General features: G+C 48.7%; 1 protein-coding gene across 1 annotated transcript in view; it reads right to left on the bottom strand.

Annotated features, from left to right (window-relative positions):
* LOC144158624 (multidrug resistance protein mrp-7-like) overlaps positions 1-15,240 on the bottom strand; it is a 97,563-nt gene that overhangs the window by 81,973 nt on the left and 350 nt on the right. The window contains exon 2 of the mRNA XM_077689642.1: positions 13,875-14,037. Within this exon, the coding sequence (XP_077545768.1) occupies positions 13,875-14,037 (163 nt within the window). The remainder of the gene's footprint in view (positions 1-13,874; positions 14,038-15,240) is intronic.

Genomic DNA, 15,240 nt, shown 5'->3' with positions numbered 1-15,240 from the left:
TTAACCGAATCTATGACTCACCATAACTACGTCATGATATATCCATAACTCATTTTCGTCCCGAATGATTCCCCACATCGAGACCTTGAATTTGATTCCCCACATGCCCTCGCAGCGTCATTTTGAATTTTAACCCAATCTATGACTCGTTATGACTGCCTGATGACTACAATCAGGGAGCATTTTTTTATTTACCCCGCTTGATTCCGTTAATCCAGGCCTTTCATTTGATACCTTACATGCCTTAGCCTCATCAGTTTCACTTTTCACCCAATCTAATGTGGTCATTATTCTGTCTTAAGGGGCGCTGCCCAGTCATTTCAGCTAATTCATTTGAAACAGCAGAAAGGACAGCCCCCGCCCCCATTTCACCCGGCTCTCACCTCTTCCTTTGTGACCCCTAGTATATCAAGCCGTTAACAGTAGCAGACGAACAACCAGCACGCCAGCGCCGCCGTGTGCTTTCCCATCACCCTTTCCCACGCTCTTAGTGGATCTGTCAGGAGGAAAAGTTAAGACAACCCTTTTTTATGACGTCACCAGTCAATTATCACTCACGCGCCCAGCCGCGAAAATTAGGTATACAGCAGGTGCTTATGGCCATGAAAATTCAACAAGAAACTAAAAAAATCAGACACCCCCTCCCTCCCAACCGATCATGCAGATCGCGATTGGTGCCGTACCCGCAGGGAACCTGAATTCCGAGCCCACAGTGACGCATGAAACTTAACAGCAAAACCATAGCTGCCTGCTAGGCTACTCATATGTACTCAAACTCAAAATGGACTCAAAACTCCTATGTACTCAGAACTCAAAATGTACTCAAAACTCAATATGTATTCAAATTCAAAATGTACTCAAACTCAAAATGTACTCAGAACTCAAAATGGACTCAAACTCAAAATGTACTCAAACTCAAAGTGTACTCAAACTCAAAATGGACTCAAAACTCAAAATGGACTCAAAACTCAAAATATACTCAAACTCAAAGTGAACTCAAAACTCAAAATGTACTCAAAACTCAAAATGTACTCAGAACTCAAAATGGACTCAAACTCAAAATGTACTCAGAACTCAAAATGGACTCAAACTCAAAATGTACTCAGAACTCCAAATGGACTCAGAATTCACTAGATCTCAGGCGTGCTCAAACTCAATCGGACTCAAACTCAGTCGGGATCACTCGGCTCAAACTCACTCAAACTCAAACTCACCATGCCACACTAGCCTCGCGCTCACTCAAACTCAAACTCACGCGTGAGTTTGAGTCCAAATGAGTCTGACTGAGTGGACTCGTGAGTGAGTTCGCCGACCTCTGCCAACACCTACGCTGCGGTGGTGGCGAAAGCCACTAACGGCGAAGTGCAGAGTGCGTGCAGCGTCCGCGCGCCGTCCGCGCGGCACGCGGAAGAAGTCGCGATCGCGCTCGCGCTAACGGACCCGCAATGTACAACGATACTGAGCGACTCCCGCTCGGCCATCATGAACTTCACCCGCAACAGAGTGTGTACCAGTGCAGTGCGCGTGGTGCAGTGTAGTGCAGTGAGAGACTCGGTGCCGCCCACCCACCTGAGGTGGTTCCCGGCGCACACGGACACGCGGGAAGCAGGCAGCAGCAACAATGGCAGCGGCCACCCCAACCGCAACGAGACGGCGGACGCCGCCGCGCGCGCGCTCATCAACCGCGCGGCGGCTCGCCCGGTGGCGTGTTCCCAAACCATATCCCGTAGGGGCCCAAGCCAACCACACCTCCTAAGCAGGGGCGCAGCCAACGAGGTTAAAAAAATTGCAATTTTTTAACGTCCTTGGACGCAGCACCGTGACGTCTCTACCTATACGTGCGCGACTTCATGCGAGGCGGATTTTTTTCTTTTTTCCCACTCCCCTCGTTTCGGCTGCTTGTCAGGCGGCCGATGGTTTCGCTCCGTGGGCGGGGCTGGCCTGCGGCGCTGGGGAAGCTGACGCACATGTGGTGGAAGCTAACCTTTTGTACCTGAGCCCCTGATCTCTCCGCGCTCTTCTTGCGCACCTGCAAGTTGACGCTGACCTCCGATCGTGTTCCCAGATAAGCGCTCGACTCGGTACTGGAAGTGCGCGCGCGCGGATGGACGCTTTCACGCGCATGTGGCAATTATACACGTTCCGGAAAGCAAACACCCTCATTGAAAGCTCATTCTACAGCACACAGAAGGGTATACAATTTAGTTGGGTGCTCTTTCACTATATACACACCTCAAAACATGATTCGGTGCTGCAGGTAAGGATTACAAGAAAGGCAGCCAATTACCCGTGACTACATTTACAAACTGTCCTACTCTTGCGAAATATTACAGCTGCATGAGCTGCTACATTTTGGAACTTTCATAAGCACTATTACATTGAATTTCGTTAACATTAACTTCATTGCATTATTCTTTATCAGGAACAGTGCCAATAAGGAAAACATTGACATTTTGTTAACAGCAATGAAAGGTGTGAATCGTTCTTGCAAGGGTGATACATTGATAAGAAAGACACCAGCTCAAACGTACACGTTTTACACTCGGTCACGAATTCTACATAATTTGCACTGCTGGTCATAACAATTTAGGGAAACAATATCGAAAATATATACCAACCAATGGCTAAGTAATAGTTGCATTGTACAGCAACTGAAGTAGTCGAGGAGTTTGATATATGTCTTCTGTACAGGGCTATTGACCACAGTCGCTTCACTGAAGCCATCAGGCCGAGTTTGATATCAGTAATCACGCGTGCTACCACTCACACTGTTGCCAATGCCGATTAGTTATTTTTAACAATTTGTGCTTCATGCACGCAGATATTTTGCTGCATAAGATATTTTATTTATAAATAGACAGCTCCAGCAGGATCCGAATGGCGCTGATGCCACCCCCCCCCCTGTAATCGGGAAAGCACACCAAATCGTTACCACTTAATTTGGCTCTGCCCATTATTCCACCGTAATCGCCACCAGCTCTTAACTCTAGGTCCCGCCCCTGCGACTGAACAGGAACATGTTAGTCGGGTCCGTGACGATCCCACCGCACTAGAAGCAATTACCGAGTACGCCCTTGAAAACAGACTCTACAAACTGGTATAGCAGCCTGGCCGACTTCCCCGTTCGGTATACAATGTGAACTGTCTGCAGCGTGCACTGTTTTCAGTGTGAACCGCATTGTCCACAGTGTGAACTGTACATTGAAGTGTGAACTGTGCGTTTTGCTGCCACTGACTGACTTTATTGTGTTTATTTTGCGATTAGGACCCCAAGACTGCAACTGTGTTCATTGTGCGAGTTCTGACCTTCCCCTTTTCTCCTCATCCTTGCTCCCCCAGGGCCCCATGGCCTCTCATTTAACACAGTGTTACACTCACTCAGATACGTATATCCACGCTCGGACGTCACCTTACTTTGTCGCCTGTGGCTAGGTGTTGCCTTCACCGGTGCTTACTCCGGCCGACAGCCCTGCTTGTGATGCGTGCGCCACCGACTAGACGATTGAACACCTTCTGTGCCATTGTGACCGCTTCATAACCCCGAGGCAACAGCTCTCCACCACACTTCGCCAACTCGACGACCTCCCCTTTACAGCGCAGACAATTTTGTGCCATAGGCGTTGTCCGACACAGTACAGGCCGAAAAGGCTATAAAAGCCCTACTGCTCTTTTTTAAGGACACGGGCCTGTCTGAACGATTGTAGGGACATTACTATAGTGCAGTGCCCTTAGTTCGCCCATTTTATCAGCGGACCGTATTAGTTTTGTGCATTTTCTGGTTGTGTGCGTTGTTTGTACCGCCTTTATAGTTGCCTGGTCACGCCTTTTGTTTTTTATACTTTTCTTTCTCTCATTTTCTCCTTTAATACGTACCGCTGTTCTTTCTTTCCCTTTCATTTCCCGTATCCCCTCCCCCCTGAGTAGGGTAGCAAACCGGACAGTATCCTGGTTAGCCTCCCTGCCTTTCCCGTACTATTCCTTCCTTCTTTCCTTTCGCTGGGACTAATGAGAAGTTGCCCGTGAGCTTGAAGTCACGGGAGTCGCAGCAGAGGCAAAAAGTAGTGAAAAAGTTATCTCCTTGGCGCACTATTTTTGCGATAGTGATCTCTGAGTCCAAATAGCCGCAAAAAATTGTCACTTTTAGAGATACACTGATGGGTATAGATGAGCAGTTTGTGTCTGTTTCCTGCGACGCATTTTTAGCTATCACATATATATATATTTCCGTAGTGTCTAGCCTTTTAATTCGCCAGCATTGTGTCACAGCTCGCGCCTCAACTGTAAGCCACACACACGCAAAAAAGTATACAAATGTATAAACAAGAAATAGCAGGAATAAAAATATAAATAGTACAACAAAAGTTGCAAAACGCCGCCTCCCGTACTACAACGCTTCGTATCGAAAAACATACCTTTCGCCCCGTTTCTGGACCTTTTGGACAATCCAAGTTGTGTTGGTGCACCCGCTCTACGTGTCCATGAAGGCGTTGAGTGCTACTTCGTCAGACACGTTCGCGCGGAGCACAGACTCATGATTTGTTGACGCGAGGTCATCTCTGACGACCTCGAGTGGCTGCTCGTGCTTATTCATGAAGCAGAAGTTATAAGCTTCGCTACCATCGCGTGAATGCGCAGGGGACGCGCGTGGCTCACACAATTATGAGAATGGACCCTGTGATGGGCAGTTCTGCGCGAGTGCGAGGCACAGACGAGTATGGCGAATAACACGCTGGCTGATGTTAGCAGCAGACGAGCGACCGACGTACGCGTGTGCTTTCGACCGAATGAGAGCAAACGTTCTGCGCTTCGGTAGGGAGTCCAAAGGATCACCCAAGACCAAAAAATACATTTTTGCCTTCACTTTATTCGGAGTGCTTGCCTTCCGGAACGTAAACAATAACTACATATTGCCGCGACTTTATTATTGTGGGAGCAATCCCCGACCGGCTAACGGGGCTGTTCCTAGTAATGGGTATGTGCTGACTGGTGGACGGAGGACGGGTGGACGGGTATGTGCTGACTGGTTCGCCGACTGTTTCGCCACGTCTTCCAAAGTGCGCCGTACTCCCTTCGCGAAGCATCGCATCGTGACTGATGAATCGACTAGACCTATGCGTCAACAACCCTACCGCGTGTCGCCTAAAGAAAGGGAGGCCATCAAAACGCAGGTCAAAGAGATGCTCGCCGACGACGTTATCCAACCATCCAAGAGTCCGTGGGCCTCCCCAGTTGTACTCGTAAAGAAAAAGGACAACACGCTTCGCTTTTGCGTAGACTACCGCAAGCTGAACAGTATCACTAAACGCGATGTTTATCCACTTCCCCGAATAGATGATACGTTGGACCGTTTGCGTAACGCTAAATTCTTCTCGTCTCTGGACTTAAAATCTGGTTATTGGCAAATAGAAGTTGATGAAAGGGACCGTGAGAAAACAGCATTCGTTACACCCGATGGCCTATACGAATTTAAAGTCCTCCCATTTGGCCTCTGTTCTGCCCCTGCAACGTTCCAGCGTATGATGGATACCGTACTCGCTGGATTGAAATGGCAGACTTGCCTTGTTTACTTGGACGATGTAGTCGTGTTTTCTAGTTCTTTCGACGAGCATCTAACACGACTGCGAAGCGTTTTAGAAGCAGTCCGCTCTGCCGAGCTTACTATTAAGCCTCAAAAATGCCACCTTGGGTTCCAGGAGCTGAAATTTCTTGGACACGTGGTTAGTGCTCAAGGCGTCCGCCCAGATCCGGAAAAAACAACGGCCGTGAGCTCTTTTCCAGTACCAACCGACAAAAAAGCTGTCCGACGCTTCCTAGGTCTCTGTGCCTATTACAGACGCTTTGTCGAAGGATTCTCTGGAATCGCGGAGCCACTCACGCGCCTCACAAGAGAAGACGTACCCTTCGTTTGGACGGAAGCGCAGAAAGTGGCATTTGATGAACTGCGTAGCCGCCTGCAAACGGCCCCAATTTTGGCACACTTCGATGAAGATAGCGACACAGAAATCAGAACTGACGCCAGTAACGTCGGCATCGGAGCTATCTTGGTTCAGTGCCAGCAGGGTGCCGAGAAAGTTATAGCCTACGCCAGTCGCACACTGTCTAAAGCTGAACGCAACTATTCGGCGACAGAAAAGGAATGTCTTGCCGTGATATGGGCTATAACTAAATTTCGGCCATATTTGTATGGAAGGCCCTTCAGAGCCGTAAGCGATCACCATTCGTTGTGTTGGCTTGCCAACCTCAAGGACCCCTCCGGTAGACTTGCGCGATGGAGCCTACGGCTTCAGGAGTACGACGTAACGGTCGTGTATAAATCTGGAAAGAAGCACAGTGATGCCGATTGTTTGTCGCGGGCGCCAATTCTGAATGAAGCACATGAAACGGAAGAGGATTTCCCGTTCCTCGGGGTCGTCCATACTGCGGACATGGCCCTTTACCAGCAACGGGACGCAGACCTACGGCCACTGATTGAGCACCTTCGCGGCGAAAACACTACGCCACCACGCTTCTTTCTTCGAGGTTTGGCTTCGTATTCAATGCGAAACAATGTGCTGTACAAACGAAGCTACGGCAGCAAGGAGAAATTTCTTCTGGTAGTGCCGTCTGCTCTGAGAAGCGAAATTTTACGAGCCTGTCATGACGAGCCTTCCGCCGGGCACCTCGGCGTTAGTCGCACCTTCGCTCGAATTCATGAACGGTATTACTGGCCCAACCTTCTCCGATCAGTACGACACTACGTGAGGACTTGCCGGGATTGCCAGCGCCGCAAGAAGCCTCCCGTCAGGCCACCGGGATTCCTTCATCCAGTGGATCCTCCCGACGCGCCGTTCCGGCAGGTTGGGATGGATCTCCTTGGGCCTTTTCCAACATCGGCGTCGGGGAACAAGTGGATCGTAATAGCCACTGATTACTTGACGCGTTGTGCTGAGACCAAGGCCCTTCCCAACGGCACCGCTTCTGAAGTCGCCAAATTCTTCGTTGAACACATTGTTCTACGCCACGGCGCGCCGACGATTGTAATAACAGACAGGGGCACCGCTTTTACTGCCACCTTCCTACAGGACGTCTTCAAGCTAACCAATAGCACTCACCGGAAATCCACTGCCTACCACCCTCAAACCAACGGCCTTACCGAACGCCTTAATAGAACCCTAACTGACATGCTATCCATGTACGTGGACCTGCAGCACAAAAACTGGGACGAAATTCTTCCCTACGCAACGTTTGCCTACAACACTGCTATGCAAGAAACAACGCGACGTGCAGCGTTTGAACTTGTTTACGGACGCTCTGTAACGACAACCTTACATGCAATGTTGCCTGTCGATTCAACCGACGTGACCAGCACTGATGCCGAGGCTTTTACCCAATGGGCGGAGGAAGAAGCCAGCTAGCCCGCGTTCGCATTCGACATCAACAAGAAATCGACGCCGAGAAATACAACAAGGGACGCCGTAACGTCGACTATCGACCAGGCGACCTTGTGTGGGTGTGGACGCCGATTCGCCGCAGAGGACTTTCGGAGAAGCTGCTTCGCCGATACTTTGGGCCTTACCGCGTTCTTCGCCGTCTGTCCGACGTTACCTACGAGGTCGTACCCGAGGACACAACAGCCCGTTCTTCACGACGGAGGTCCGATCCAGAAGCTGTCCATGTGGTACGCATCAAGCCGTACTACACCCGGTCTTGCGAACCCGAAGCATGATGCTATGCGAGCTTCCGTACCCTGACTCTCGCCCATCACTGCACACATCTACGTGCCTATTTTGGGTTTTGCTACCCTGGCATCGGGCCGATGCCAACTTGGAGGGGGGAGCAATGCCGCGACTTTATTGTGGGAGCAATCCCCGACCGGCTAACGGGGCTGTTCCTAGTAATGGGTATGTGCTGACTGGTGGACGGAGGAGAAAGAAGTCCAAGCTCGCTTGCTCTAGCTTGCTTGTGGATCGCCAGTGTTTGCCGGCACAAGTTCGCCCTGTTAATAAACGCTTTTACTCTCCTTACTGGAGCTCATCGCTACAATATGTACGTGCAAAAGCATCCGTCCGCGCGCGAACTTTGAGCAATGCGCCGAGCGCTAGCTTACCGTATTTACCCGATTCTAACGCGCACTTTTTTTCCGAAAAAATAGGCCGAAAAATCGCATGCGCGTTAGAATCGGATACAAAACCGAAACTGCCGAAACAGCGGAAATTTCGTCCCACCCATCGCCATCTCCATCTCAAGATGGCGCCAAAGGTTTTAGCAACGATTTTTCGGACGCAGCAAGCCTAGGCACCTAGGTTTTTCTATCAGCGTTCACACAAATCGTCAAATCGTTTCACTTGCGCGCTTGATAACAGCAATGGCAGCAGCGGCTCCCACGCGTTCAAAACGAGCGGTCCGCTGAAGGGTGCACCTCTGGAGAAGCTCTCGGGATGGGCGTGCGAGGCGTGGGCCACGATCCCATCGACCATGGTTGAACGTTCGTTCATAAATGTGCCATCGCGAACGCGCTTGAAGGCACCGAGGCCGAGATGTTGTGGTCAGCGGAGAGCGACGAGGAGGGAGATGAGTGAGATTACTTCGGGAAATAAAAAATCGCCCGCTTCTGTCGCATTCGTTTGTCTGGGTCACAAAGTCCCGTGTGCGTTACAATCGGAGGTGCAAGTTTTTTCGGGTTTTTTTTTTTTGCCAGGAAAATCGGGTGCGCGTTAGAATCGGGGACGCGTTAGAATCGGGTAAATACGGTAACTAGGAACAGCATGGGAGACGGGCTACTGACGGCGTACAAGAGAGCGCGGGGAGCGAGCTTCATCTTCCCAGCGCGTACGCCAGGCTTGTGCTAGGAGGAAACCATCGGCCGCCGCGAAGCAGCGCGATCACAAAAGATCAAAACAAATTTTTGTCTTCATTTTTATGAGAGTGTTTGCTTTCCGGGACTTGTATAATTGCCACATGTACGTGAAAGCGTCCATCTGCGCGCGCGCACTTCGAGCACCGAGCCGAGCGCTTATCTAGGAACACGATCGGAGGTCAGCGTCAGCTTGCAGGCGCGCAAGAAGAGCGCGGAAAGATCAGGGGCTCAGGTACAAAAGGTTAAATTCTATCACATGTGTGTCAGCTTCCCCAGCGCAGCAGGCCAGCCCCGCCCACGAAGCGAAACCATCGGCCGCCCGCAAAGCAGCCGAAACGAGGGGAGGGGGAAAAAGAAAAAATCCACCTCGCATGAAGTCGCGCACATATAGGTAGAGACGTCACGGTGCTGCGTCCAAGGAGGTTAAAAAATTGAATTTTTTTAACCTCATTGGCTGCGCCCCTGCTTAGGGGGTGTGGTCGGCTTGGGCCCCTACGGGATATAGTTTGGGACTACGCCGCCCGGTGCCCCGCCCCCCTCCAGCACCACCGTGATCCCCCCCGGCTCAGCGGCCCCGAGGGACGGAGAACCGCAAGGCGATGACGGTTGCCAGGGCATCGAACAGCAGGAGCCCCTCGTCGAGTATGCCGAGGTCCTGCGCTGGTATCGGCTCAAACGTCGGACTATCCCGCAACCCCACCCGGGACTGACGAGGGCGCTGGCAGTGCTCTTCCGGCAGTTGCAGACCAGATCGGTAATCACGGCGGCGTTCGCGCGCCACGTGTGCCCGGACATTAATGAAAGTGACGTGTGCAGTGTGTGCGCGAGTGCCAGAGCAACTCTGACCCACATCCTATGGGACTGTTCTCGCTACCCAACGGAAGCGGCCGCGCCACAGGGGCGGCTGCAGCATCCCATCGCACGAGCGGTTGCATGGTCGGACCTGACGGAGCAGCTGCAAGCCGTCCAGCAGCTTGAGGCGGCTCTCGCCAGGCAGAAGCGCGGGGAGGCGCTGACGGAGGGCTAGAGGGGACATCCCCGAAGGCCCCTCGTGTGCCGAACCGGCGGACGCCTGCGAGGCAATGCTTCGAGGACGCCCTAGGCAGCGTCGAGAGACGGGATGGCTCCGCGGAGCCTTAGGTTTTTGCTCGTCCCTCTTGCAGGCGAACGTTCAATAAAGTCTTTTCTATATATATATATATATATATATATATATATATATATATATATAAATATATGTATATATATATATATATATATATATATATATATATATATATATATATATATATATATATATATATATATATATATATATATATATATATATATATATATATATATATATATATATATATATCAAAGTTGCAGTCCTTATTGCCAGTGCTGTTTGGCGTTTTAACAGTGTTTTATAGTGCCGAATGAGGTATGATTGCCTTTTTTTTTATTGCAGGAAGAAATATTTTGAAAATTCAAGTCGAGAAAAAATGCGCCGTTTTTTCCGGAAGCGGGAATCGAACCCACAACCTCCGCATAACGCGTGCGGTGCTCTACCATTGAGCTAGTTCCGCGGCGACTCCCCTCTCGACTATACCGCGGGGTTTTGTATTTACGACTGCTCAGAGCCCGGTCAACTAGCGCCGCCCCTCGACCACCGCGGGAAGACGTAGAACGTCTTTTTCCAGCGGCCGCACGTAAGACGTGGTCGGAAGTCGGGGATAGCCAAAGGCATTTCAGACTGCTGAAGCCAGAACCCTCGTAATGCATTTTGTAGAACAGAGACGTACGGGACGAGGGATATATATATATATATATATATATATATATATATATATATATATATATATATATATATATATATATATATATATATATATCACCTTATCGGTGCCACCAAATTTACACATGGAGGCCCCTTTAGTCATTACGGTAGTGCGATTACGTTGCTAGTGCAGCCAAATCACAAGAATGCGTGGCAACACCCGTAAAATCTTTTGCAACAGTACCACAATATCACTACCCCTATTATCAAGGTTTTTTGTACACAACGATGCTGTCTGACATCCTGATGCACGGGAAATGCCATAAAATATCGATAGTAGGTTGTTTATTCAGGCCAACATAACAAAATGCACGTCATACTTCGAGAACACTGATGTTATAATTTGTGTGCTTGTCGTGTACTCCCGATGTGAACGACCACAGACGTAGTAGGTATTCGGATACCGGTCACCAGGATCTGGTCAGCTAGGCGCCAAAAGAAATGGATTGATTGACGGATTCTTGGGTTTAACGCGCTGACGCAACGCACGCCATGAGGCGAGCCGTAGTGGAGGCTGCTTCGGATTAATTTTGACCACCTGGGGATCTTTAACATGCGCCGAAATCTCGTACACACGGGCGTTTTTGCTTTTCGCCTCCATCAGAAAAGCGGCCGCCGTGGCCGGGAATAGAACCCGCGACCTCGTGCTCAGCAGCGCAACGCCTTAGCCCCCGAGCCAGTGCGGCGGGTAAAAAGGAATGGACATCGAGTAATTTGAAATTACATCCCAAGTTCAGGCCCTAGAAAAAGATTCTGGAAGGTCATTCGTGCGCAACAATGTAAAGCCTTCTTCCATCTTTTTGAGTCAAAATTCGCACACACTCGTAGAATTTTGAAGCCAGAAAGGAAGCTTGGCGTCATTCGTGTGTTTCTGCTGCACGGCCTCCATCACCTTGCAAGCCGTTCATCCGGCATCCTTCTACGGCAGGTATTGTGCGTGCACTCGGCCTTTGGACAACTGGGTTAAAGGTCGCAGCCCTACTCCACGCTGCCTTTGGCGGTGCATTATCAGTTACACCGGAGAGCACAAAGGACGCACGCCGTATCGACGGTGTACCAGCGATGATGGCGCGCTCTCCTATGACTCCTGTGGTCCGAAAAAGTAGCCCCTTTAAACTATCGTAGCCGGTCTTGTTAAAATTCCGCTCATATAGTTCTGTCCCAATGTTCTATGGACAAAAATTTTGAGATAAAACTTTTGCTGAAAGTAGCTTTCATTCGTATACCCTTATGGGACTCTGAAACAAATGCAAGTTGGACTTGGTGAAGAAATTGCCTCACCCACAACACAAATATATACCTGCAGCATCTCTAAAATGAGGCACAAAATGGCAAAAACGCAAAGGTGAGTGCCTCTAGCAATGTGAATTTTTCCCATAATAGCCACGGAAAGCGGCAAAAATCCCGCCAGAAACACCGTGACCATGCTCCTGTTAATGATGTTAAAAGCGAGAGTTTGGGTTTTTGCTGTGTTATCTCTAAGCATAAACATATGAGGAACAACCTAGAAATAGTGTTGTGTAACCCGGTTCAATAGATTATGCAACAACGTGTCCTACGATGAATACGGCGGTTTTGGATACGTCGACGCCTCATTGCTTGGCCAAATAATTGTGAGACCCTTGTACAGCACTGCGTGCGTGTTACATATTGTGTTCCTTGCAAGTGCTTTCTGTGCGGTACAAACCTCTGAACTGTACCTGATAATTTTAACCATATTGAGTCTATTTTAAACGAGCAGCTACTTGCCCACTATGCAAAAAAGCACCGAATGGGCCTATCACCATCCATCGTTTGCAAACTTTGGGAAAGTGTTTTTTGATATTCACTGTGCGGCTCGCCCACCCGTAAGAATCATCTTTTCAGTAAATAGCTGGTGAAGTGATGAAGTGAGTAACAGGATCATCTGCCAGCACTTCGTCCTTTTTAAGTCCCGAAAGGATGGTTGAGGGAGTGTACGAGTGGAAGCGTGTGAAGATTGATTGGACGCACGTGGCTGCCAACGCAAACGGGATTTTAAAATGATCCTCTACTCTCTTTCACCGGACGGGTGCCCTGACATCAGTACTTCCACTAAAAGAAAGGAAATGAAATGAAAAAAAAGAAAACATTTATTCGTCATCAACTTTTCTTCGGGGAAACGACAAACCGTATAATAAAACCGCTATGAAAAACAACGTGTGCTTATTGGTGCGGAGCAGTAAAAAATGTGGAAGCTGGGAAAGTACAAATGACCCCACACAACGGACAAAACAGCAAAACTTTTTGGACATACTAAAAGCTTACAGGATGTAGTCAACAAACACATCCAGTACTTAGTTTAGGGTGCCGCAAAGTAAAGTACATTTGTAAAATATTGCTGCTGGATGCCAGTCAGATAACTCAGGAACTTGCTGAAAAGACATTTCTCTTTCCCTGTCTTGACGTTCTTAGACCACCCGAATTATGTCATTACATCAGTGTAGACACTGTTGGTCGGCCTTCCTTCAGTCGCAGCAAAGAAGGCATTCGATATCGACTTTAAGAAGAAAGTGCAAAAATAGAAAAGAATCGGAAGTCGTATCTGCTGCGACGAGCAAATCAGCTGACGAGCAAATCACTCCGTGCTGGCGATACCTATAGCTTTCGCAGTGCTTCAAGACGCGAAGAAAAGGGTTAAAGCGTTTGTAGGAAGTGTTGCAGAGATCCTTTATTAAGTAGTTACCTTGTATTCAGTGGCCTCTAAATTGCACCGTTGATTCGCTCGCTTCCCGCTAAATGTGACGCCAACAGTAGCCGCTTTAATGGTTGTGAGGAAAATCAAAAGGGAGCTTTGTTGTGTAATTAGTAAATTCTCAGCAATAGCCGCCCCTCCTTTACGATTAAACACTGAAAGGGATTCCGCAAAGTCGCAGTATTACGTGAAACAAACTTGCTACTTCGGTCAAATGTCGCTCTAATTCTTCGAGTTAAAAGCATGGAGGCTTAGTCGTGCACTAATAACAAAAAAAGGTACGATGAATCAACCATATCAGTATCACTGTCTAGGCCGTGTAGACAGCTAGTTAACAGCATTGCTTTGACATTTGACGACGAATTAACCTAAAACTTGTTCCGGTAAGAAAGATCATTCATATATGGTAGCAGGAGAATTAAATGCGGCGCATGTGGTCCCCAACAAAATACAGTGAAGCTATGTTGGTTGACAGGTGAAAATATTTTGCAAAGAATTTGTACCTTGTGGTAGATCACACCCTGAAGCATTGAGCGTGCCCTACACACCATAACCTGAGCCAGGTCGATGTTGTAAACAGACACCAGAAACTCTCCCGTGCAAGTCAGGGCCAGAAGCAAGGACGCCGCACGCATGTTATCATTGCCGCAGGCGTTCACCGTGTACCTGCGGGGTCATCAGACAAAATGGCTACAAGAAAAATTTCACGTGGGCTGAAATGGCTTATGGCAATAGCATGCCTCGTACAACAATTTTATTTTGTATATGGCTGCACAATGTTTATCTCCTTGAAACACGAAAGCGAGGGGCATTTGGCATGCTCTTGAAATCGTCAGGGGGTTGCATAAAGGGTGGACATAAACCTTCGGAGTAAGCAAGCCAGCAAATGGGAAGGCGATCAAATAAATAAATAAATAAATAAGCAGGCATTGCTGAGGCAATTCCAGCAGCCAATGCGCGTTCCTTGTCTACACAGGACACCGGTACCCGCTATATACGCGTTGTTATGTGGGGCCTTTGTATAGAAACTTTGGGCTCATTATCAAAGGCGGGAGTAGCTGAAGAAAAAAGCAGGTGCATGAATTAGCTTGACTGGCCTACATGCCTCTTTCGTATAGAGCAACAGTTTAAAATAAGCGTGAACACGCCGTTACTCCCTGCTGTAGACTCATGTGCACTTGTTAGACTCATGAACATCAAAATTGCCACAATAGGTAGTATTTACATTTACTATACTAATTGTTCATTTTTTAACACCAGGTGATCATCCGTAGCTCTATAGCCTACTAAACGCCATAGGCTGACGCTTCCGGAGGACCTTTCACAGAGTCGCAGTAGTGCTGAACAAAGGCAGCCCTTGGCTACTGGTTCGATGCGGTTTCAAATCATGTACATCAAGCAAAGACTTGACATTAGCGTTACAAGAAGTGTATCATCTATGCATGACATAGACGTTATTATTGCTAAATACACGGACATGGAGTAAATTGGCTTAAATTATTCCCGCGAGAGCACGAGCTGCGCCAAAAGCAAAAAAAACTGTCCATTATGTGAAGCGTCCTCCTCCAGCGCTACCAAGGAAGATGATGTACAGTTGCTGCAGAACACCAGGGTGCGTTGGGAATGCCGAGAGCGGCTTGCCTGGTCCAGAAATAATGTAGAGACTTTAGCGGAGGGTTTGTCTCTCTTGGTAGGAGAACCATATCTCGGGCTGGGCTGCGCCGTCTAGTTCATACTCGCAGTTGTATGTGCACTTCATCTCTGTAGTACTCTTGATGTAGTAATTAATGAAGCAGCACAATCACTTGCTCGCGCAGTGGAAATTCATGCGAATGCGCTTGGGGAGCAGCCGCAGCCAACCACTCGATC

Source organism: Haemaphysalis longicornis, unplaced genomic scaffold, assembly GCF_048455015.1.
Source record: "Haemaphysalis longicornis isolate Haplotype H1 unplaced genomic scaffold, Haemaphysalis longicornis Haplotype H1 scaffold_10, whole genome shotgun sequence".
NCBI lineage: Eukaryota > Metazoa > Arthropoda > Arachnida > Ixodida > Ixodidae > Haemaphysalis > Haemaphysalis longicornis.
The sequence above is the reverse complement of the archived record's forward strand: the minus strand, read 5'-3'. Positions and strand labels throughout refer to the sequence as shown.